Source organism: Dendrobates tinctorius, unplaced genomic scaffold (genome assembly GCF_039654945.1).
Source record: "Dendrobates tinctorius isolate UK_male_01 unplaced genomic scaffold, ASM3965494v1 ptg000452l, whole genome shotgun sequence".
Lineage (NCBI taxonomy): Eukaryota > Metazoa > Chordata > Amphibia > Anura > Dendrobatidae > Dendrobates > Dendrobates tinctorius.
The window spans coordinates 339,471-366,360 of NW_027362114.1; the positions used below are offsets into that span (position 1 = coordinate 339,471).

Below are 26,890 nucleotides of genomic sequence, written 5' to 3' on the forward strand. Positions count from 1 at the left end.
ATCGAATAAAGAGAAACCAATCAATGTTATGTAGGCGAAAATAATACCAATTCTCATCTCACAAAAAACAAGTCCCCACTCAGGTCCATAATTTGTCAATAGAAAAACAGATAAGGTAGATTACAGTTAGTGCTATAGTTAAGGTTAATGCTGGAGCTAAAGTAACGGTTACTGTTAGGGTTACTGTTAGGCTAAAGTTAGGGTTTACTCTAAAGTTAGGGTTAGGCTGAAGAATTAGGCTTTTCTCAGTTGTCTCCCCAATAATTGGGTCATGTCAGTCATGTCAGAGTTTTCTAATTCCAGAAAAAAAAAAAAAAAAAAGCGAATAAAATAGCCCGTCAGTTTTATAGTGCAGAGGAGGCTTATGCACTTTTATGTTCTGACTGTGAAGAAAGTGCAGTGTCAGATGGCGATGTGGATTTCGAGGGCTTTAGTAGCAGCGACAGTGATAGCTCAGAAATGAGCAGTGAATCTGGTCCATCTTCACACACAAGGACCAGTACAACAAGAAGGACAAATAGCGCTTCTGGAGAAATGTCTCCAACTCAGGGAACAATGCCCAGTACTAGCACTGTCCTTAGTGCTCGTGAATTGCCGCACACCAATGTCCAAGGGGCTTTGCCTCTTGATGTAGCATTTCCCAGATGGGAGGCTTCGGATTCAGCTACTCCATTCATCCCTAATTTTAATGCCATTCCTGGTATAAATGTGGAGGTGGAAAATTTTGGAACAATTATTTTTTTAAATTTGTTTCTGACAGATAGTTTGCTAGAGCATATTTTCCTACATATTTATATACGTCCCAATTCATCAGCCAGAATCCACGATCCTATTATGTGAGGTCAAATTTATGGAACCAACTAATGTCCTAGAAATTAAAACATTTTAGCACTTACATTCGCTATGGGGCTTGTTAAAAAACGATCATTCAGTCCTATTGGTCCAACTGCCTTGTTCAAGCCACCATTATGTTTTCTGCCGTTCTTCCTAGGACCCGTTATGAAATGCTCATGAGATTTTGGCATTTTAGCAAGAATAGTCAATGGCTGCCCAGAAATGCCCCAGAACATGACAGACTATTCAAAATCAGACACATCATCGAAGACTTGACAGAAAAGTTCTTAAAGCTTTACACCCCAACAGAAAACATTTCCATTGATGAGTCCCTTGTAAAATTCAGAGGAAGACTGCACCTCAAGCAATTTGTTCCTTCTAAGAGGGCAAGGTTCGGAATAAAGCTCTATAAAATGTGCGAGAGTTCAACCGGATACACATCAGCTTTTCACATTTATGAGGGGAAAGACAGCGAACTAAACCCACCAGGATGCCCTACTTATCTGGGGACATCGGGAAAAATGGTTTCGGAGATGATAACTCCATTTTTATAAAAAGGCTCCAATCTGTATGTTGACAACTACTACACCAGCATACCTCTATTTAAAAGTCTGGTTGAACATAACATAGGGGCTTGTGGGACCATTCGCAAAAACTGTCAGGTGTTTCCACAATCATTGGTCAGCAAAAAGTTCCGAAAGGGGCAGTCAGGGGCTTTACACAATGGAGAGCTGCTTGCCCTTAAGTATAAGGATAAAAAAGATATTTTTATCCTGAGCTCGATCCACACAGAAGCCACAAGGGCCACTGCAGACCAACAGGGATCCACTACTCCAAAACCTGTGTCTGTCATTGACTACAACAAATATATGGGGTGTGGACCTTGCAGATCAGGTTCTACAGCCATACCAGGTATCAAGAAAATCATATATCTGGTATAAAAAGTTAGTCATGTAGTTGTTTCAGGTGGCCACATATAATTCTTTTGTGTTATGCAAAAAAGCTGGAAATGCAGATACTTTCCTTGATTATCAGGAAAAGGTCACTGAAAATCTTGCTTTTGAAAATTTTGTCCCCGCCAATCCTTTAGAATGTGAAGATGTGAGAAGACTCACTGAGCGACATTTTATTGCACTCATCCCAGTAACTGAAACAAGAAAGAACCCCCAGAGAAGATGTCGTGTATGTTCCTATAGGGGAATGAGGCATGATACCCGCTATTATTACCCACAATGCCCATCACTGCCAGCCTTATGCCTCCATGACTGCTTTACAATCTTCCACACAGAACCACGTTTTTGAACTGTTTTGACATTCAAGCATTTGGTTTATTTAGTGACAGACACATTTGAGTAGAGTTGACTTAACAATTTCCGGGGTTAGGTGGGGGGAGGTCTCCAGAGACACAAGCTGGGCACAATATATTGGGCACTACCATGACATTTTTGCAGTTTTTGCTCTAAAACTTCCACTACGTGTTTCTGGAAATCATCCATGTAGTGAAAATGATCACTATATCCATAGATGAATTCCCAGAGGAGTGTCATTTCCAAAATGGAGTCACTTCAGGGGGGATTCTGTTGTTCTGGCACTTAGCGGCTCTCCAAAGTGTCATAACAGCAGAATCCCCCCTGAAGTGACCACATTTTAGAAATGACACCCCTCTGGTAATTGGAAATGACACCCCCCTGCAAATTCATCTATGGGTGTTGTGACCATTTACCTATCTACCTATTTTCCAATGTAAAATCTGGGGTTAAAACAACATTTTAGTGGTAAAAATGTAATTATTTTTTCTTCACTGGCCAATGGTATAATTTTCTATGGAACAGCTGTGGTGTCAGTATGCTCACTGCGCCATGAGAAGGTTTCATTTAGGGAAGTATTTGGTAAAATGCAGTCACTTTTGGGGGCTTATGCTTATCTGGCACCTCAGGGGCTCTGATAATGTAACATGTCACCCACAAACAATTCCAGCAAAATCTCCTTTCCAATATGACGCTCCTTCCCTTCCAAGCTCTGCCATGCGCCCAAACAGTGGTTTACCCCCACATAAGGGGTGTCAGAATACTCAGGACAAATTGCACAACAACTTTTGCGGTCCAATTTCTCCTGTTAACCTTTGGATAAAAATTGGAGGGCGAAAAGATCTTTTTTTTAAAAAAAAAATATGATTTTTTTATTTTCACGTTTCTACATAATTAACTTCTGTGAAGCACCTGGGGGTTCAAAGAGCCCACCACACATCTAGATAAGCGCCTTGGGGGTCTAGTTTCAAAAATGGGGTCACATGTTGGGGGTTTTCACTGTTTAGACACGTCAGGGGCTCTGACAATTTGACATGTCACCTACAAACAATTCCAGCAAAATCTGCTCACCAATATAGCGCTTCTTCCCTTCCAAGCTCTACCATGCGCCCAAACAGTAGTATTCTCCCACATGTGGGGTATCGGCGAGCTCAGGAGAAATTGCACAACAAATTGTATGGAGCAATTTCTCCTGTTACCCTTATGAAAATGCAAAATATGGGGCTAAAAATGAATTATTTGTGAAAAATGTTATTTTTTTTATTTCAACAAGTCTATGTTATAAACTTCTATGAAGCACCTGTGGGTTCAAGGTGCTCAATACACATCTGGATAAGTTCCCTGAAGGGGTCTAATCTCCAAAATGGTGTCTCTTATTGGGGGTTTCCACTGTTTAGGCAGATCAGGGGCTCTCCAAGCGCGACATGGCAACCGCTAATTATTACAGCATATTTTACATTCAAAAAATCAAATGGCGCGCCTTCCCTTCCGAGCCCTGCCATGCGCCCAAACAGTAGATTTCCCCCACATATGGGGTATTGGCATGCTCAGGAGAAATTGCAAAACAAAATTTATAGTCCATTTTCTCCTATTACCCTTGCGAAAGTAAAAAAAATTAGGTTTAAAGGAAAATTGTTGTGATGGTGGGATCTGACACTGATGTTCCTTGAGCTTGAAGTGCACCTTTTGTTTAGAAGTTTTTCTGGGCTCTTTTGTTACCATTCATATTATCCATCTCTTTGATTTGCCATGAAATTTCCTCCTGCGGCCACATCCAGGGAGGTTGGCTACAGTCATATGGAGCTTAAATTTCCAAATATTATGTGCAGCTGTAGTTACAGGAACATCAAGCTGCTTGGAGATGGTCTTATAATTTTTACCTGTAACATGTTTGTCTATAACTTTCTTTCTAATCTCCTGAGACAACTCTTTCCTTCACGTCCTCTGGTCCATGTTGAATGTGATACGCACCATGTCACCACACAGCACAGTGAGTATCTGTAGCCTCTATACAGGCCACTCACTGATTCCAGGATTGTAGACACCTGTGATGCTAATTAGTGGACACTCCGCGATTTATCATGTCCCTTTTGCACACTATTTTCAGGGAACCACCATTTCTGTCCAGGCCTATTTCATGAGTTTTATTTATTTTTTAATTCTGTGGAAGCATGGTGGAAAAGCAATGTCTGACTTTCATTTGATCATTTTCATAGATTTTTGATAGATTATTACTTTTGTCAGATTCAAGTTATTCCTGTGACCATTGTGGGATTTTCTGTCATTAAACAAGGGGTACCAACAATTTTGACCACGTGTGTATAGTTTACAACCATCAGTGAATTAATTTATAAAATGGAATCACTTTATGGGGATTTCTACTATTCTGGTTTCTGTCATTTAGTTATATTAGGGCTTCTGCATATGGTGTGTCCAATCTCATCTGGAATCTGTTCCTGATGTCCAGCTGGAGTAATCTGCTCCATACTTCAGCCAATTGGAAAGTACCACACCCTACTAAAGCGCAAAGCACATGGCCAGAATCTGCCAGATACAGCGCTGTTCTCCTCTGGTTCAGTCCTCTGTGCTCAGCTTGCGGCTTGTGTATTTGTTTCCTGCTGTGACCGTGGCCCGTTTACTGACTACTCTTGTGTCTTCTGATTCTGTATTCTGGCCTTCTGGTTCTGACCCAGATACCTGACTAGTCTTCTTGCCATCTAACGCCACAGAATAGCAGGTAACACCATAGTCCAAGCCTAGGGATCCCTGTGTAAGTCCAGATCCATGTAATGGTGTTAAAGGGCGATGAGCAAGGCAATCCTTGGGATATGGAAAGCAGAGAAGATAGTGCCAACCAGCAAAATGTCACTGGTGATGGCGGCGCCTGCGCAGTAGCATCTATAAGTAAGAGATAGAGGCTACTGGACAGGGGCCGCTGGTGACATTTTGCTGGATGTAATTTTTTTTCTAAGCCTCACAATAGCCACAATATTATAGGCATTATCAACAATAATATCAATGCTATTATATGCATTATGTAATAATGGGGGCAGGTCAGTGAGGGATCAGCGACCTGTCATAAGCCAATACAGATGAATATGTAATCAGCGCACCACATAAAGCCCCACCCACAGCCCAGCCCCAGAGCCCCACCCACAGCCCCGCCCCAGAGCACGAGAATCTCATTAACTGAAAACTACAAATACAGATTGTTACGTGTTACGGAACCACTCAGCACCCAGAATATGTTGTGCAGTTATATGTATGTATAATAGGTTCCATGGGAGATGCATGTCCCTAATGCATCAGCCCACAGGCTGCGCCCAGCCGCCCCCCTCCCCCCCCACCTTTGTAATTCCCACAGTAAATATCGTCAGGCTCCGGCCACCTGCGGCTATTGTAATGTATGTCTGGCCTGCCGCTTTTCTATTGGCCTGCCACCTGTATCTGTGTGATATATTCTGTGTCCTGTGAGTAAAGTGTTGTCAGACTGGAAATACGTGGAGAAGCAGTGATCTTTTATATGCGCCCATGTAACCAATGAATTCCAGCCAGCGTCCTTCATTCAGACTCCAGCCAAAGCAGAGTGGATCTCCGGAAACACAGGGTGGTACTGAAAGAGGTACCTGAGATAGGAAGACCCCGTTACACTGGTGACAGCGGTGGGATATGATACCCCTTCTACAGGAGGAAAGGAATGAATGGAAATACCAGAAGTTAAAGAGGACTACATTAAAAGATCTGGTGGAAGCCCGAGGGTTGATGGCCAGCAACAAAACAAAAGCGGATTTGATAGCAGCCATCATGGAACACGACAGTGCAGCGCCCCCCAATGTGAACATGGAGGAGACTGAATTCCAGAGGGTGGTAAAGAACAGACTGGCGTTCTATGGCCCGAACCCTGCAGTAGAGATCATATGAGAGGTGATGGCTGATGTGCGTAATGATCTGAAGGAAAAGATGGCCGAGCGGACCAGGATAGAGCTAGCCAAGATGGAGATGGCAGAGCGGACCAAAGTGGAGCTGGCCAAGATGGAGATGGCAGAGCGGAGAGAGGATAGTCAGCGAGCAGAGGGAGCTGTGGCCTTCGACCAGGTACCTTCAACAGTAAGCCACAAAAAGATCCAGTATAATGCCTTCCGACAGTTGGGGGAGGCAGAAGACATTGATGGCTTTCTGCAGGACTTTGAGCGGCAGAGTGCCCTTCATCAAGTAAAGCCAGAGGAACGGGTTCAGATTCTGGCCAGCAAGCTGACAGGCCGGGCAGCGGACGCCTATCGCGCGGTACCTGATGAGGACTGTATGGACTATGAGTGGATCAAAGAAGTAATCTTGGCCTGGTATGCGCTGACACCAGAGGCATACCGCCAAAAGTTCCGTGGACTTATAAAACGCGTAACCGATACCCACGCTGAATGGGCCTGTAAATTACGGCGGTCACTGCTACAGTGGGTACAAGGGAGCCAAGCAACCACTAAGGAGGACGTCCTCCAGCTCTTCTTCTTAGAACGATTCTTTAATGGACTAACCCCCGAGACACAGGAATGGCTTCGGGACAGGCGGCCAACGACTCTGGAGGAAGCCGCTCGTCTGGCCGATGAGCATCATGATGCCAGGAGGCCTCAGTTGTCCGGATCAAAGATGGTTACTAGGGGCCCGCCCATGGACCTGGAGGGCCCCAAACCACCGAAGATTGTAGGGGGACCAGCTAGAAACCCGGCCTACCACAGTCCCCCTGGGGCGCGATGCCACACCTGCCGTCAGCTGGGCCACCTGCAAAGACAATGTCGCAACCGGACTCAGCATACCCAGTGGCCAAAGGCGGGAACGGCTACCTTCAGCCGGGCTGCTGTACACTGCTACCAGGGCGAAGCTGACCCAGCATTGGGGGCTACGACTAATCAAGGGGTGGAAGAAATGGAGGAAGTGCTGCATGAAGTAGACCCTGTGCAGGCAGCCCGGGCAGATAATCGACAACAGCATCGATAGGTCGTGTGGGTTAATGGGAAACGTATGCAGGGACTAAGAGATTCCGGGGCAACTTTGACCCTTGAGAAGCCTCATCTCGTCCGGGACTAAGAGAAGACGGACCAGACAGTGGCAGTCCGTGTAGCAGGGGGAGCTATACATCGACTGCCCACTGCCAGGATTCACCTGAACTGGGGAGTCGGGGATGGCCTTGTTGAGGTCGGCTTGATAGAGGATTTGCCTGCAGACGTCTTGCTGAGAAACGACTTGGGGCCCATGTTGTCTGCATTCTCGGTTTCCCCTCTGGCTGAGACATATCCTGTGACCACCCGGAGACAAGTTCGAGCTGCGGAGGTGGAATCACACTCAGAGGAGGCCCAGGTAAGACATCCCAGCCCTACACGTATTCCCATAGCCAGATACATTTCTTGGGCCACCCCAGATGAATTTAAGAGGGAGTTACTTGAGGATCCTTCATTGGAGGGATATCGTGGGAAGGCACAGGAGGGGAAAGGGGTACTGGAAGGGGAACAGTTTGCATGGAAGCAGGGACTCCTCTACCGGATCACAGAGCAGCACCACACTGGGACGAGCTCCACTATAAAACAACAGCTGGTAGTTCCCAAGAAGTATAGGCAGGAGCTACTGCGAATCTCTCATGATATACCCTTGGCCGGGCACTTCGGCGTCAGTCGCACCAGGCATCGTCTGACACAAAACTTCTTTTGGCTAGGGGTAACCTATGATGTTCGTCAGTACTGCCAGACCTGTGACAGTTGCCAGCGCATTGGCAAGAGGGGGGAATCGATGCAAGGCCAAATTACGCCCCCTCCCCATTGTGGAGGAACCATTTCTGATAGGGCCGTTAGCCAAACCCAGTCCGTCAGGGAAAAGGTATATATTGACAGTGGTAGATTATGCCACACGGTATCCAGAGGCAGTTGCATTACCTAACATACTGGCAGAGTCGGTGGCGGCCGCCCTGCTCCAGGTTTTCTCACGGGTAGGATTTCCCCGGGAGATTATCTCGGACCAGAGTACCCAGTTTACAGCAGAGGTGACCAACCAACTGTGGAAGTGGAACTGCGGGGTAAAGTCCATTAGAAGTGCCCCGTACCACCCGCAAACCAATGGTGTTATGAGTTCATTTTCTCCTTCACCTCTGATGTCTGATGAACTCCCTCTGCTGGTGAAAGGAGTTAGTGAAATTGATCTGGATGGGAAGAACCTGTCATCTGAACAGGTGGAGTGTGATTGGACATCCGGAATTTCTGAGTGGATATAAGGCAGCCGACGCCCTTGCAGGGTTGCTGGTGATCCTTTCTGCTCTGAGCTCTGGCATCCAGTTTAGTTCCTGTCTACTAAAAGCTAAGTTTTTGCTCTGCTATTTTTTCCATGAGATTTTGTCTGTTTACTTAGTGTTTGTGTTCAGCCTGCCCTGGTTGGGACGGGCTGAACTCCATTTTTGCCTCTGATCAGTTGATCTCTTTGCTCTGTCTTCAGAATATACCTGAGTGCTGATATAGTGATTTTGAAGTCTAGTGACTTCAGGGCCTTTTCAATCAGACGTGTTGGACATTATTTTTGGCAGGGTTTTTTTACGGGTTGCAGCCAGCATCTTTTCTGTCCTTTCCTATCTAGTTAGTTGGGCCCCATCGTTTGCTCAGCCTGTCTTTCTGTCTGTGTTTGTGTTTTCATCTGTTTTTCACCGACAATACATGTTGGGGGCTGTCTATTGCTTTGGGGTCTGCTCTGGGGCAGTTTAGATTTCCCCTTTCTTTCTTTAGGCTTATTTAGCTCTCCGGCTGTGATGAGGGGTCTAGGGCACCGTAGGAACCCCCCACGGCTACTGTTAGTTGCGGTGAATTGGATCAGGGGTCTGCAATCTGCAAGTTACCAACCTCTCCGGTTTTCTGGACTTAGCTTGTGTTTTTGTTTTTTTCCTCCTCCGGTGACTCATTTATAACACAATGGGTTGTGTGAACGCTTTAACAGGACATTAAAACAGCTCATTGGGACTTTTACTAGGACCTACAGGGACTGGGAGAAATTCTTGCCACACCTCCTATCGGGAGGTACCCCAAGAATCCACGGGGTTCTCCCCGTTCGAGCTGGTATACGGGAGACTGGTAAGGGGACCCCTAGACTTAGTGCTAGAACACTGGGAAGGGGAGGGCCTCATAGAAGGGGTGCCTATTGTACCCTATGTGCTGGAATTCCGGGACCGCCTACAAGAGCTGACCCAGGCTTTACGTGAGAACATGCAGGAGACCAAGCGGCGCCAGCGCATATGGTACGATCGGAGGGCCAGAGAGCGCACCTTGGAAATAGGACAGAAGGTCCTGGTGTTAGAGCCCACTAAGCAGAACAAGTTCCAAGCTGCATGGCAGGGGCCCTACCAGGTAGTGGGGAAAATAGCCGACACAACCTATAATGTCGCCGATTGTGACGACCCCAGAGTTATCCGCATGTTCCACGTGAATATGCTGAAGCCCTACCGGGAGCACCCTGAAGAGGTAGTGGCCATCTGTGCACCTGAAGCAGAGGATTTAGCCGGACTTCCCTTGCCGGATGTCTTAGGGGAAAGGACTCAGTCTGAAACATGGGACCAGGTACACTTGGGTGAAGACCTAGGCCCCCGGGAGAGACAGCAGGCGGAGGAGTTGTTGAGGCAGCGACAGAGGATGTTTTCGGGGAGACCAGGGTACACTCGCCTGGCACAACACAAGGTTGAGACCCAGGATCAGACCCCCCTGCGACAAAACCCCTTCCGCGTCCCTGAGTCTGTACGAGAGGGGATCATAGAATCAGAGAATCGTAGAGTTGGAAGGGACCTCCTGAGCCATCTGGTCCAACCCCCTGCTCAAAGCAGGATTCGCTAAATCATCCCAGTCAGATGTCTGTCCAGCTTCTGTTTGAAGACATCCATTGAAGGAGAACTCACCACTTCTCGTGGAAGCTTGTTCCACTCATTGATCACTCTAACTGTCAAAAAGTTTTTTCTAATATCTAATCTGTGTCTCCTCCCATTCAGTTTCATCCCATTGCTTCTAGTCTTTCCTTGTGCAAATGAGAATAAAGTTGATCCTTCTACAATGTGACAGCCCTTTAGATATTTGTAGACAGCTATTAAGTCTCCTCTCAGTCTTCTCTTTTGCAAACTAAACAATCCCAAATCCTGCAACCTTTCCTAATAAGACAGGGTTTGCAGACCGGTCACCATTCTGGTTGCTCTTTTCTGAACTTGCTCCAGTTTGTTGATATCTTTTTTAAAATGTGGTGCCCAAAACTGGACACAATATTCCAGATGAGGTCTGACCAAAGAGGAGTAGAGGGAAATAATGACTTCACGTGATCTAGACTGTATGCTTCTGTTAATACATCCTAGAATTGCATTTGCTTTTTTTGCTGCTGCATCACACTGTTGACTCATATTCAGTCTGTGATCTATTAGTATACCCAAGTCTTTTTTACATGTGCTGTTGCTTAGGCCTATTCCTCCCATTCTGTATATGCTTTTTTCATTTTTATTGCCCAGATGTAGTACTTTGCATTTTTCCCTGTTAAAAACCATTCTGTTAGTTGCTGCCCACTTCTCCAGTTTATTTATATCTTTTTGAATCCTCTCTCTCTCTTCTCTAGTATTAGCTATCCCTCCTAGCTTTGTGTCATCAGCAAATTTAATCAGTTTATCCTCAATTCCTTCATCTAAATCGTTGATAAAGATGTTGAACAATACAGGGCCCAGGACAGAGCCCTGTGGTACCCCACTTGAGACATTCTTCCAACTGGATGTGCAGCCATTTACGACCACTCTTTGGGTCCGATCACTAAGCCAGTTATGAATCCACCTAACAGTTGCCTTGTCCATTCCATACTTAGTCATTTTTTCAATAAGGATTGTATGAGATACTTTGTCAAATGCTTTGCTGAAGTCAAGATATACTATATCTACAGCATTTCCTTGATCCACCCAATCAGTGATTCCGTCATAGAAGGAAATTAAGTTTGTCTGACATGACTTATTAGTTACAAACCCATGCTGACTCTGTTTAATCACTTCATTCTTATCCAGGTACTGACATACATGTTGTTTAATAATTTGTTCAAAGGTCTTTCCTGGTATAGAAGTCAGACTCACCGGCCTATAGTTGCCTGGGTCCACCTTCTTCCCCTTTTTGAAGATAGGAACAACATTTGCTCTTCTCCAGTCTTCTGGGACTTCTCCTGTTCTCCAAGAATTTTCAAAGATTATGGAGAGGGGTTCAAAAATTTCTTCTGCTATCTCCTTCAGTACTCTGGGGTGTAATTCATCTGGACCTGGAGACTTGAATTCATTTAGGTTAGCTAAGTGTTTCCTCACTATCTTTCTGTTTATAGATATCCTGGATTCTTCTATTCCCTTAATAGGACAGTGAATAACAGTTGATGTCACATTTCCTTTCTGAGAGAAAACAGATGCAAAATAGGAATTTAAAAGTTCGGCCTTCTCAACATCCTGTCTTACCATTTCATCATTTTCATCCTGGAAAAATCCTATAGCATCTTTGACTTTTCTTTTACTTTTGACATATCCCCAAAATCCTTTATTATTGCTTTTGACATCTCTTGCAAGCCTCAATTCATTGTCAGCTTTAGATAATCTGATTTGTGCCCTGCAGGTTCTGCAGACAGCATTATATTCTTCTTTAGATATGCCTCCCTCTTTCCATTTTATAAACATTTTTTTCTTCCTTTTTAGCATGTGCTTAAGTTCTGTGTTCATCCATCCTGGCTTCCTTAAATGCTTCCTATTCTTCCCTCTTTTTGGAATTGTTAACAATTGTGCTTTGAGAATTTCATTTTTCAAGATTTCCCATCCTTCCTGGACATTTTTGTCTTTAAGGATATCCAGCCATTGGATCCCTCCAATTCTCTTTCTGAATCCCTTAAAATCTGCCTTTCTGAAATCTAACCTTGACGTCTGAGTCTTCACAGATCTTCCTCCTCTAGTTATCCAAAATTCTAAAATAGCATGGTCGCTACCTCCTAGGGTCCCAGCCACTTTTACCTCCTCAACCATTTCCTCCCTGTTTATAAGGATTAGATCCAAGGTAGCAGTTCCCCTTGTTTTCTCCCCTACCTTTTGGAAGATAAAGTTGTCAGCAAGAGAGGATGTTAAATATTAATAATCCGTTAATTTCTTATAAGACTCAGTTCTGTACATTGCTTTAGCTTACACGACATAGGCTATTTTTAAGCTTGGCTCATGGTAGAAAGACAGCTCCATATATGTAGAGACCATGTGCTTTAGGAGACGTATATAATTCATGGCTAACTGTAGAGGACGCTCTTGCTCCCTCCCCATCATGAGACACAGACGCAAGATGACATAACTGAACAACTGGTATGTTACTTTACTACAAAGAAGCCTAAGAGAGCCAGAGGCCATTTGCCATGTGGGATCTTAGAGAAAGAAGATGACAAGCTTTTGCAATAACGGACAATTTCTCTTTCACCTATTTTTATGTTTTTCTGTAATAATCTTTTCTTTGATGGAAGAAACCAAATAAACCACTACATTTTTATCTGGTAACTAGTCCTGAGTATTTTACAGGATAAGCATTATTTTACATTGGAGAGCCAGCCAGATCTGAATTTTTGTACTTTTTTGTGGATTTCCATCCACTTGCCCAAAAGGGGATTGAACTTTGTTAACGTCATATGTGCAAGTTATCATGAAATCTACTACTTACAAGAATCACACAGAACCTAGAAGTAAGAATTGCCAGATAGATTGAGAAGTACTACAAGTGCCAAAGTGCCAGACGTGCTGAAGCCAAGACGTATGAAGACAAGAGCCCAGCGTTGTCCATTAAAAGGAACAAGCTGAGAAATTTCAAGGTAAGAGAAATGGATGTAATTAATTCTTATGCTAAGCAGAGTAGATTGAAATTTAAGTCTGTAGACAAGTCTAATCCAGAAGTATTATGGCTAAGATTATATGCTGAGTGCGAACTGGCGAATCAGAAGTTAGACTGTAAATTCTTCAATAGAGAAAGAGAGAGATTAAAAAATATTCTACAGATGGTAGATATATTTCATAGATCTGTGTCAGAGAAATCCAAAAATGATTGTGTAGAGGATAGTGATATTCCCGAGATTCACTGTAATGTGGAGAAACAGTTACAAGTAGCAGCAGCCATTGAAGGTGACCTTGCAGACGTGGAACAAGATGGAGAAGTAGGAGGAGACTTCAGAACTGACGTAGAGGACGTACAAGGGAAAGACGTACCACTAAAAATAGACGACTCACAGGCCAAAATACGAAGTAAAGTAAGAAAAACTTTGCTAAAGATATGCAAAATAATACCTGCATATGACAATACAATCCATGTTTGTAGAAACTCTGAGGTTTTTGAAAGTTGTGTTGATAAATTTGATTTATCTAACGAGGAGAAGAATCAGTTGTTCAAAATGTGGATCCCTGTAAATTTTGCTAGGAGATTGACTTTAAAGTTATCTGGTGAAACACATGAGAATTTAAATGATAAGGACAGATTAAAAATTCTTATTTTTTGTTCATCAAATGAAAATCATCCAGATATTGATATTCTTCAAAAATTAAGGATTGGTCGGAAGGAATGTACCTACACTTTCATGTCTATATTTCACCGCTTGTATAGAACGGTCATGGAGAATGTCAAAACACAGTCCCTCATAAGGAGTTTTGTAAGCAAATTTTGGTTTTTAAATCCTGCATCTCGTGTTATTGCGTCACAAAAAGATTCTTTATTGGAATGTGCACAATCCCTTGATTTTGCCAGAAAACACGAGAATCGTGAAAGGAAAGTAAATTGTGCTAATTTTGTGAAGACAGGCAGAGTAAAATCTTATCAGAAGCCTGCATTAGCAAAACCTTCTAAAATGAGTTTTCCTCAAAATCAAATCTATGAAGAACAAAGAAAATCACATGTTTGTTATAAGCCTTATGGAATGATGCAAAGAAACACTGAAAAGACACAAATTGAATTAAGAAAAATGATGAGTTCTGATTTTCTTTCTGTAACAAAGATGGCCAAATTTGACAGACAGAAGCAGGTGGTGAGTGACATCATGGCCTGTAAACTGAATACTCTGCTCCAAGAATCTATCAGCTTCAAAATGGCAAGAACCTTTCAGGATATTTTTTGCAGAGAAATAAGTATGGGTGTAGGAATTGGCTAGGAAAAAAGTAATATATATTGTGTAACAGTGTTATACAATTAGTGAGTAATATGTAATCCTGTAGTTTTATGGTTTGTGGATATATACATATTCATACAGTATATATAGAGTGTTTGTAGAAGTAGAAATAGTAGAACTGTTTTTTTTAGTGAAAATTAAAATCTACTCCAGTAATAAAATTTAGAATTATGAATATGATATTAACCTTCTCTTTTATTTTTCCTTAGAATTTTCATTTCAAAGCAGGACTTAATCGGGAAAAATTCTCTTACAAGGATTTATGCCTTTATTTACACAGGAAGTTGCAATAGGTGTATGATTTTATATATATCTAACCCTTAAAAGGAAATAACTAATTGCATTTTAAAATGTGTGTGTGTGCTTTTCCTGCATGGCTTGAATGACAACCACAGCATGTGAAATTTGAACCTTGTTCTAATAATACAAGTATACCAGTATACTATGCCCCTGTTCTTAGGAAAAGAATTTTTAAGGGGTCTCAACTTTTGCAAACCAATGGAATTTTTTTTCCAGGCCTAAATGTCAAGTATAGCTATACAATATATATTTATGTCATGTGTATTTGGGGAATATTCTAAGAAATATTAAGAGACTAAATTTAAATAGTTTACAATGCATTGATAATTAGGATAATTTGGGTTAAAATACGTGTATTTATCACACCTTCGTCACACACATCAATACCTTATCACACCTTCGTATGTGAGGTATTTGGTTTAAACTTAAATATGTGACACAGTCTGAGTGACAGTGACTGAGTGTATGAGCAGCTGCTGAGCGAGTAATGTGATACGTTTGTATGAGACCTCAGGATTCTGAATGAGAGAGAGAAAAAAAAGAGAAAAAAAACAAAAAACCAAAAGCCTTTATCTTTAGGAGAAATATGCAGATCAGTTAAATTATTAGAATATTAGGATATATAATGAAATATTATCTACACAACATATATTTCTATATTTCTATAGTAATTATTATTTCTTGATTTAGTTAATTGTGGATAAGTGCAAAGTGCAATCGCACATCAAAATGGTTTATGCAAATTAATTTTTCCAAAGGATAATTTTATGATATTCAAATTAATTTTGATGGTTACACATCTTCAGACAAATAATGGTATAAGCAAGTATAAATTCACATAATTTATACATTAATTATTTTTAATTTTGGTTTTGATAAATGAATTATTTCATGAAACAATATTTTTTGGTATTAAGGGGGAAATATGTTTTTTGATCCTGACTACATCGTCACATTTGATTAATACCCTCTTCTTCACACATTTTAATAGGAAATAAATAAATAAGGTTCAATGGTATAAGTATTGGGTATAATAACATTAAGTATTATAAAGAGTCATTTCTTTACAGTAAGAGGAATATTATATGCAAAGTTGCATAATTTGAATATTTTGGTAACACAAGTTTATGACAATTATGAAATAATCCAGATCATGGAAATATTAAGGGTATATGTTACTGAAGACATAACTACTCTGCATCAACATAAAGGCCTTAATCTTATTTTTATTTTTATTCTTACTTTTCATTATTTTTAATTCTTTCACCAATATTTAGTAAAGTAATATCTACTGAGAATATTGCTTCATTAAATATAGCAATGATATGGTTTTATTACAAAGGAAATGTTTCACTTCTGAGTTATATGCAACAATTCTTTTATTCATTCATTCAACTCACTCATATATTCTTATTTTGGTTCATGGCTTTACATTCCTACATATTATTAGTATAATAAATATATTCCTTATTAATAAAGATGATAACACTGGTTACATAAAACACAGTGACACCTATGGGTTGAAAAAGGTAATTACACCTATGACATAAAAAATGTTCTATCACATGAAAAATATGGATAATAATGTATTATCACTTATTATTAGTTTATTATTTCAAATATTGAAATCTATATATGGTACAAATTCTGATAATAATTATATGGATATTACTGATTGCTATGGTACGCTGTGATATTATAGGATAGGAAAATTACCAGATTTGGTATAGAATAGGGAATGAAGACTTCAAGCAAGATACTGAAATTACGTTAATAAAGACTTTTCATATTAAAATTGATTCTTATCAGTTGCAAGAAGAAGAATGCCGCGATCCCGAAGTCCCAGAAGGTAACAAAGCTGTGATTACTGAGTAACTATGTTAATTACAAATGCAGAATTCACCACTGACAGCCACAAGTGCAGTATTCACCACTGACAGTCACAAGTGCAGTATCCACCACTGACAGTCACAAGTGCAGTATCCACCACTGACAGTCACAAGTGCAGTATCCACCACTGACAGCGACAAGTGCAGTATCCACCACTGACAGTCACAAGTGCAGTATCCACCACTGACAGTCACAAGTGCAGTATCCACCACTGACAGTCACAAGTGCAGTATCCACCACTGACAGTCACAAGTGCAGTATCCACCACTGACAGTCACAAGTGCAGTATCCACCACTGACAGCCACAAGTGCAGAATCCACCACTGACAGTCACAGGTGCAGTAACCACCACTGACAGTCACAAGTGCAGTATCCACCACTGACAGTCACAAGTGCGGTATCCACCACTGACAGTCACAAGTGCAGTATCCACCACTGACAGTCACAAGTGCAGTATCCACCACTGACAGCCACAAGTGCAGTATCCACCACTGACAGTCACAAGTGCAGTATCCACCACTGACAGTCACAAGTGCAGTATCCACCACTGACAGCCACAAGTGCAGAATCCACCACTGACAGTCACAGGTGCGGTAACCACCACTGACAGTCACAAGTGCGGTATCCACCACTGACAGTCACAAGTGCGGTATCCACCACTGACAGTCACAATTAAAGTGTCTAACCTGACAACCAGAGGACGATGATCCTATGATGCTGAGATGAACTGTGTTATCACGTTCTTACCAAGTTCCAGAGGTTTCTAATCACCTGTAAAGCTTCAATGTAAAGCTGGTAAACAATGAAGGTAATTATCAGGAAGCTACAACCCTGACATGTGTCCTGTGCATTAGGACAAGGACTGGTTATGGTGCTATGTTTAGCAAGGAAGAGTCATTTTAACCCTTGCTTTGCTGACCAAAGACGTCACACCTGTTCAAAGACCAGTGCCGATGGAGGATTCCAGAATATCCAAGGCGAGCCAATGTAAGCCCAGGTTTTTAAAGGTGACACTGCAAAGATATTAAAGCTGCATTTCATCTATAGACTTTGTTTCTTATCAACATTTGAATTTATGGACTTTGATTTTTACACAACATGATTTCTACAACATCTATATGCTATAGAAAAACTGTGTTTCTAAAAGAACCAAGAAGAAGACAGAAGACATCAAAATGAAGACCAGATGACATCAGATGATGATGACTGGACCTGAGATGCTTCAATTTAGATTTAGGGAAGTATAATTATACATATTGTATATGAATATTGTTCACGGCTTACCATAACATGAATTCACATCAATTATGTCATTGAGTACTTATAACGGTAATCTGATATTATTATTATTATTATTGATATTAAATTATTTTGTCAAAGAAGAAAAAAGATCTCATTATATTTTGAGGGTTCCAATTAATGTCTGTCTCCCTCAAAAGGGGGAATTGTTAAATATTAATAATCCGTTAATTTCTTATAAGACTCAGCTCTGTACATTGCTTTAGCTTACACGACATAGGCTATTTTTAAGCTTGGCTCATGGTAGAAAGACAGCTCCATATATGTAGAGACCACGTGCTTTAGGAGACGTATATAATTCATGGCTAACTGTAGAGGTCGCTCTTGCTCCCTCCCCATCATGAGACACAGACGCAAGATGACATAACTGAACAACTGGTATGTTACTTTACTACAAAGAAGCCTAAGAGAGCCAGAGGCCATTTGCCATGTGGGATCTTAGAGAAAGAAGATGACAAGCTTTTGCAATAACGGACAATTTCTCTTTCACCTATTTTTATGTTTTTCTGTAATAATCTTTTCTTTGATGGAAGAAACCAAATAAACCACTACATTTTTATCTGGTAACTAGTCCTGAGTATTTTACAGGATAAGCATTATTTTACAGAGGATAAGAATTTCCTTGACCTGTTAGTTTTGCCTGAGAGAGATTCCCAACAAATGTCTGGATAGTTGAAATCTCCCATGACAACTATGTCATATTTTTGGGAGAACTTGGCCATTTGATGCATAAAGAGTTCATCCATATCTTCAGCTTGCACAGGCGGCCTGTAGTAAATGCCTACAATGGTGTCCTTTCCATTGTTCTGTCCTTGTATTCTTACCCAAACAGTTTACACAGAACTCCCAGTCTCTGAAGCTTCAATCTCTGTGCAGATATACGCACTTCTAATATACAACGCGACACCTCCTCCTCGTTTATCAAGTCTGTTTCTTGCAAATAAGTTGTATCCTTCTAGTCTTGTATTCCAATCATGTGTATCATCCCACCAAGTTTCAGTGATTCCAATGACATCATATTTCTTCTCCTGCGCTAGTAGTTCCAATTCTCCTTGTTTGTTGCCCATGCTTTGTGCATTAGTATAGAAACATTTTAGTTTGTGATTGGTTTCTCTTTCTCCAATATTTTTATTAATTAGATTCTTTCGTCTTTGTTCTTCCTTTCCACTTCTAATAGCAGAGTTCTCAATAGCATTTGTCAGGTGTATGGCTTTTTCTGGTCTTTTGCTTCCCTTCCCATGTTGTTCTAGTTTAAAGCTCTCCTTACAAGTGTAGCAAGACGACTTCCAAATACATGTTTTCCAGTCTTCGTAAGGTGCACCCCATCTCTAGCAAGTAGTCCATCATAAAGGTAACTCACTCCGTGATCCAGAAATCCAAATCGTTGCTGACGGCACCATCGACGTAGCCAGTTGTTCACCTGCAGAATCTTATTCCACCTCCTTGTTCCATGGCCATCCACTGGGAGGATGGAAGAGAAGACCACCTGAGCTCCCAGTTCTTTCACTTTCTTGCCTAAGTCTTCAAAGTCTCTGCAGATGGTTTCCAGGTCGTTTCTTGCAGTGTCATTTGTCCCCACATGTAGTAACAGGAATGGGTAGTCATCTGTAGGTCTGAAGAGTCCTGATATCCTGTCAGACACATCTTTAATTTTTGCACCTGGAAGACAGCACATTTCTCTTGAAGTTATATCCGGTCTGCAGATAGCGGCCTCTGTTCTTCTCAACAGGGAATCCCCCATGACCACCACTCTCCGTTTCTTCTTCACAACATTTTTCTTTCTCCATCCAGGAGGACTCTGAAGGCGTACAAGGTTGCTGTTTGTGGGCAAAGTCTTATCCTGATGTATTTCTTCATTGGTTTCCTGCGTGAGAGCCTGGTACTGTTCCTGAGGAGTATGGGTGCTGACTGCCTCCTGATCCTCCTGCTTCTCTGGGTCACATGTCTCCATTCCTCTGTTTCTTCAGGTGCACTTCGAATTTCTTCTCTTTCTGTAACATGAAGAGATAATTCTGCTCTGTCTAAGAACTCTTCGCCTTCCTTAATGATCTTCAACGTAGCTAACCTCTCTTCGAGACTTTGCAACTTTTACTCCAACAGGGACACAAGCTTGCATTTGTGGCATGTGAAGTTTGGCTTTTCCACTGGTAAGTCTGTGAACATGTAGCAAGAAATGCAGCTCACCAAATGGCTCCTGGCCTCTTCCATATTGCGATTTCTTAAAAACGATGAAAGATGAGCCAAAATTCGGCGCGCGGCTTTACGATTTCCTCTTTTCAGCTGCAACAGCCAAAACCCAGTGATCGTTGAGCTCGCAGAGACTCTTCACTTATCCCAGAAGGCAGTGGGAATATGCAAATGATCTCCTCAAGACTCTTCCCCTGGTTTTTCTGGTCAAGAGATACAAGAGATGCTGCGTTTAGGGGTCATTGAAGAGTCAGATAGTCCCTGGGCATCCCCAGTAGTGTTAGTGCCCAAGAAGGATGGGACTACACGGTTTTGTGTAGACTATCGTAAGCTCAATGAGAAAACAGTGACGGATGCATATCCCATGCCGCGTGTGAATGAGTTGTTAGACCGGCTGGCGGGGGCAAAGTATTTGACCACCATCGATCTATGCAAAGGCTACTGGCAGATTCCCCTTAGTCCTGACGCTATTCCCAAGTCGGCATTTGTCACCCCGTTCGGCTTATTCCAGTTTCGAGTTATGCCATTCGGGATGAAGAATGCCCCGGCGACCTTCCAAAGGCTGGCTGACCGGCTTCTGGATGGTCTCCAGGACTATGCTTGTGCCTACCTGGACGACAATGCCATCTACAGTGCGACATGGGAAGAGCATCTAAATCACCTAGAGACAGTATTGGACAGGATCCACCTGGCCGGAATCACCTTGAACCCAAACAAGTGTCACATGGGCAAAGCAGAGGTTCAGTATTTAGGGCATTGGGTGGGAAGTGGGAAACAGCGACCAGAACCAATCAAGATTGAGGCCATAGCCAAATGGCCCACCCCACGCACTAAAACCCAGGTCATGGCGTTTCTAGGGACAGCGGGGTATTACAAGAAATTCGTTCCCAATTACAGCAGCGTAGCCAAGCCCCTCACTGATCTGACCCGTAAGAACCAACCCCGCCAGGTAACCTGGACCTCAGAGTGTGAGGAAGCCTTCCGCCAACTAAAGGACGCCCTCACCAATACCCCTGTATTGGCCGCACCCGATCCAACTAAACGTTTCCTGGTTCACACAGACGCTTCTATGTTTGGATTGGGGGCAGTGCTGAGCCAAGTCGGGCTGGACGGCAAAGAACACCCGGTAGCTTACCTGAGTCGGAAACTACTGTCCCGTGAAGTAAGCTATGCGGCCATCGAGAAGGAGTGCCTGGTGGTAGTATGGGCACTCAAAAAGTTGCAACCATATTTGTATGGACGACAGTTATCCCTCCTAATGGACCATAATCCCCTAGTCTGGCTTAATCGGGTCTCCAGAGACAACGGCAGATTGCTGCGGTTGAGTTTAGCCCTACATCTTCTGGACTTCACCATCCACTACAGACCCGGCAAACAAAACGGTAACGCCAATGGACTAAGTCGACAAATGGAACTTGTACCAAACCCATAAACTTCGGTCATCCCCAAACCGATCCGTTAAGGATCAGACTGTGTATGCCGATCGCGTCGCTGCAAAGGGGAGCCGTGTTACGGAACCACTCAGCACCCAGAATATGTTGTGCAGTTATATGTATGTATAATAGGTTCCATGGGAGATGCATGTCCCTAATGCATCAGCCCACAGGCTGCGCCCTGCCGCCCCCCTCCTAAATATCGGCAGGCTCCGGCCACCTGCGGCTATTGTAATGTATGTCTGGCCTGCCGCTTTTCTATTGGCCTGCCCTCTGTATCTGTGTGATATATTCTGTGACCTCTGAGTAAAGTGTTGTCAGACTGGAAATATGTGGAGAAGCAGTGATCTTTTATATGTGCCCATGTAACCAAGGAATTCCAGCCAGCGTCCTTCATTCAGACTCCTGCCAAAGCAGAATGGACCTCCGGAAACATGGGGTGGTACTGAAAGAGGTACCCGAGATAGGAAGACCCCGTTGCACAGATTAAACAACAGTAAACCAGAGCTGCACTCATTTATGGTGGACCATTGGAGCTACTATGAATCCTGAGCAGAAGATTAGAGAAAATAATATTGCTCCCCATTTCAGGAGAGATTGTGCAGTAATCTGAATTCCTTAGGATCAAAAACAATGTAAGTTATGACGTGGAGTGAATCCATGAAACCAAGGCTCAAGCCATGCCAACACAGATCCTGCAGGCATGAATAAATGTATATTTCAGCCATCAGCCACGCAGTTTGGAGAGGCGAGTTGTAAAATAATCGCCAGGATTCAAGTACCGCGTGTACCGCATTACTCGCCAAGTACCAAATCCTAATGAGTAGACTCGCTCATCCCTAGTGACCATGATACATTCAGCAGCACAGAAGGGAGAAAAGGTAGATTCATCTGATAAGATCTCAGGGATCTAGGAAGCCAACAGCATCATTACCCTCCGCTTTCTCTTACAAGCCCAGCATACTTTTCTTCAAGTGATTTTCTATCTTGTCAGCACATTCTATGTACGCTGTCATTTGGCTTTATAGTTTAGAAGGCTCTGGCTGTTACCTGTCTAATTCTTGTCTCTTTGTCTTGAGAATAAAATTTAGGATTTCTATGCAGCCACAGCTCCAGTCCCGAGTAGCAGCGGCAGCGACGGGTGTTGATGCGAGAGACTAGTGCAAGTTTCTTGCATCACACAAAGTAGTGTGATCCTGGCCTAACTTTGCATTCAGTGTGACCCTTTAAGCGCGCACTCGGCCTATATTGGGTCAGGTACAAGCGATCATATATATCTCTCTTTAAGAGATCACCCTCACACTAATCCCAGGGGGTAGGTGGATCCTCCAGGTTGTAAGTTCTATAGAAAAGGGCTTTCACTGCCCAAAGTAATTTGAACAGTTTTGGGTGGAGGAGAATGTTGTGGTCTAGAGGCAAAATGGTGATCATGGTAATACGGCCGGACTACACCACCGATAAAGCAGCCACAGCCGGTGACTGAGAGGAATCTGTGACTTCTCTGCATTCAGTGGTTACTACTCACCTGGGTAGTCATATGTGGGAATCTCCTCTTTACACCACTCATCACCCCTCACATATGTCTCTGTAGTATTAATATGGGTCAGAGCTTCACCCTGAAACAAATATTGTAAAAGTCACAGACAGATGGAGAAGTCCCATCTATGATCAGCTCTAATCCTGCCATCTCCACCGTTCTCATTACACAAGTATAAAACATATAATACTGGTGGATAAAACAAGACTGAGCACAAGACCTTCACAGCCGTCTACACATCATAGGGGAGATCTCCTGACACCTTCTCTCCATCTACCTGATGATCCTGAGGAGCACTGGGATCTTCTTGGTTACAGTCCTGTGGAAGAAGAGGACGGGGACATCTCTCTGGTGTTGTCCTCTTACTGGATAGATCTGGAGGAAGCACATACAGGGACTGAATTCATTCTCTACATACAGATAATTATAGGCTGTGTGTATTTAGTCCTGTCTATTACCTGGTGATGTGAGGGGCTGGAGAACCTCCATTATGACGTTCTTGTACAGATCTCTGTGTCCTTCTAAATACTCCCACTCCTCCATGGAGAAATAGACAGCGACATCCTGACACCTTATAGGAACCTGACACATACAATGATACCGTCATCCCCCCGATCCCTTCATAGTGTTACTGTATAATGTCCCAGCATTCCCAGCAGTGTCACCTCTCCAGTCAGCAGCTCAATCATCTTGTAGATGAGTTCTAGGATCTTCTGGTCATTGATGTCCTCATGGATCAGGGGGTGAGGTGGAGGCCCCGTGATTGGGCTCAGGGGTCTTCCCCATCCCTCAGACACAGGGTCCTGACAGCGATCACTAGAGGTCTTCTTCACCACTGTGTAATCCTGGTTATGGAGACACATTAATAAATCTCACTCCAGACATTTCCAGAGTCCTCACCTCTCCAGTTCTGTCCATCTGTTATTCCCATAGATAAGAATGATGTAATGTGACGTCATCAGAATCTCTCACCTCTCCAGTGAGACGGAAGAGGATCTCTAGGGTGAGGTGTAACATCCTCTCCGCCATCTTGTCTCTGTCCATATCCATCCTTGATGGGAAAATCAGGAAAATTCTCTTCTGTAGAAGATCTTCACTGAGAGGATCCGATATTGTAGAGACCTGAATGAGAAGAAGATGATCCGATGTAACATCATAAGAATCCTGTGTAATAATACAATTACTGGAGATAATAAGGGAAACATATGAGGAGATTTATTATCTTACAGGGTTTAGTTTTCTCCCCTGACATCTACTAATAAAACCTATATATTTAGGCCACAGACAACAAGCAGTTTCCTCCTCGGAGTCGGCAGCTGAACACGTTCCTCATAGACTCATCAACGTCACCATCAATTCCCATCAGAGTGAAGGAACATCGCTCCTCTATTCAGCTCTATGGGTCCAGGATGAAATCCACTGCAGCCCCTGCAAGAAAAGAGCGAAGTCTGGTGAGACCCCCGAGGCCGGAGATTTCTACAGCTGCTCTGTGTGCACAGGACCTGTGATGAGGTCACAGGAGGGGAGGAGTCAGGGGTCACATGATCAGGGCCTCAGTGTGTGCAGGACTCTGCTGTGCTGGTTGTCATGGTGCCAGATGAGGGGAAGTTTCTGTGTGGGGTCAGGAGGGGTTTACAGGGTGGATGTAGCGGAGCCGCGTGTGTACGAGGTGTACGGAGCGGAGCCGTGTGTGTACGAGGTGTACGGAGCGGAGCCGCGTGTGTACGAGGTGTACGGAGCGGAGCCGCGTGTGTACGAGGTGTACGGAGCGGAGCCGTGTGTGTACGAGGTGTACGGAGTGGAGCCGCGTGTGTACGAGGTGTACGGAGCGGAGCCGTGTGTGTACGAGGTGTACGGAGCGGAGCCGTGTGTGTACGAGGTGTACGGAGCGGAGCCCTGTGTGTACGAGGTGTACGGAGCGGAGCCGTGTGTGTACGAGGTGTACGGAGCGGAGCCGTGTGTGTACGAGGTGTACGGAGCGGAGCCGCGTGTGTACGAGGTGTACGGAGCGAAGCCGTGTGTGTACGAGGTGTACGGAGCGGAGCCGTGTGTGTACGAGGTGTACGGAGCGGAGCCCTGTGTGTACGAGGTGTACGGAGCGGAGCCGTGTGTGTACGAGGTGTACGGAGCGGAGCCGTGTGTGTACGAGGTGTACGGAGCGGAGCCGTGTGTGTACGAGGTGTACGGAGCGGAGCCGTGTGTGTACGAGGTGTACGGAGCGGAGCCGTGTGTGTACGAGGTGTACGGAGCGGAGCCGTGTGTGTACGAGGTGTACGGAGCAGAGTCGTGTGTGTACGAGGTGTACGGAGCGGAGCCGTGTGTGTACGAGGTGTACGGAGCGGAGCCGTGTGTGTACGAGGTGTACGGAGCGGAGCCGCGTGTGTACGAGGTGTACGGAGTGGAGCCGTGTGTGTACGAGGTGTACGGAGCGGAGCCGCGTGTGTACGAGGTGTACGGAGCGGAGCCGTGTGTGTACGAGGTGTACGGAGCGGAGCCGTGTATGTACGAGGTGTACGGAGCGGAGCCGTGTGTGTACGAGGTGTACGGAGCGGAGCCACGTGTGTACGAGGTGTACGGAGCGGAGCCGCGTGTGTACGAGGTGTACGGAGCGAAGCCGTGTGTGTACGAGGTGTACGGAGCGGAGCCGTGTGTGTACGAGGTGTACGGAGCGGAGCCGTGTGTGTACGAGGTGTACGGAGCAGAGTCGTGTGTGTACGAGGTGTACGGAGTGGAGCTGTGTGTGTACGAGGTGTACGGAGCGGAGCCGTGTGTGTACGAGGTGTACGGAGCGGAGTCGTGTGTGTATGAGGTGTACGGAGCGGAGCCGTGTGTGTACGAGGTGTGCGGAGCAAAGCCGTGTTTGTGTGGACCCCTCTGTGTACGCTGTATACACCCGTATACCCCCAGCTTCGGTCACAGACCCCTGTGTTCACTGTATACACCTGTTTATCCCCAGTTTTGGTCGCAGACCCCGCGTCTCTCACACTTTATACACCTGTATACCCCCAGCTTCAGTCACAGACCCCTCTGTGTACGCTGTATACACCCGTATACCTCCAGCTTCGGGGCAGACCCCACAGTGTATGCTGTATACACCCGTATACTCCCAGCTTCGGTCACAGACCCCGTGTTCACTGTATACACCCGTATATCCCCAGTTTTGGTCGCTGACCCCTGTGTACGCTGTATCCACCCGAATACAACCAGGTTCGGTCGCAGACCGCTGTGTACGCTGTGTGACGGGAGTATTCTCCAGAGCAAGGAGGGACAACAGGCCTGGGAACGATCCAACAGATTTATTGACCAGAACACAGGAACAACACGAAGGTAATTTGCAGAGTCCCAAAATAAGTCCACAGGAAACTGATTCGGGGGCACCTCCAGACAATCCTTGTGCCAGATCACAAAACCATAGTCCTTTTAGAGTCCCAGAAATCCGCCACGATCACACTAAGGCTGAGGCTTCCTCAGACAGCCTCGCCCTTCTCTTTCAGCATCCAACTCACATCTGACTGAGTTGCACAGGGATCTAGTGTCTCTGCTCCTGGATCAGCCCATGTGTGTAGTGGAGGAGGGTTCCACTCCTCCTATGCAATGGTTTGGCCCACAGCAAGGCACCGCTGTGTCTACGAGGATGTGTATTGTGAGTCCTCCCCCTGCTGAGGAGAACAATGGTGATTCCCCTAGCTGAGTTAACCCAAGCCTGAATTCAATTATGGTCTAGATACACAAGTCTTGTGGAAAGGAGACAGGTTACTTACATAATTACATTATAGTCCCAGAGACACAGGCAATGGGGGAAGGAAACATATTGTTACAGGTACACACAAGACATTGCAAAGTATTGGGGAAAAATACATATCATGACAATCCCTTCCCCTCCTAATTTGTGTACGTACTAGGGACCTCTA

General features: G+C 44.1%; 2 protein-coding genes across 2 annotated transcripts in view; one reads left to right on the top strand and one right to left on the bottom strand.

The window, feature by feature from the left end:
- LOC141077444 (uncharacterized) overlaps positions 1-24,077 on the bottom strand; it is a 78,861-nt gene extending 54,784 nt beyond the window's left edge. The window contains 5 exon segments of the mRNA XM_073564391.1: positions 22,968-23,058; positions 23,257-23,354; positions 23,438-23,561; positions 23,645-23,824; positions 23,952-24,077. Of these exon segments, the coding sequence (XP_073420492.1) occupies positions 22,968-23,058; positions 23,257-23,354; positions 23,438-23,561; positions 23,645-23,824; positions 23,952-24,029 (571 nt within the window). The 5' untranslated portion in view covers positions 24,030-24,077.
- The window catches only part of LOC141077459 (uncharacterized), a 261,894-nt gene that overhangs the window by 172,385 nt on the left and 62,619 nt on the right, over positions 1-26,890 (top strand). The window lies entirely within an intron of this gene.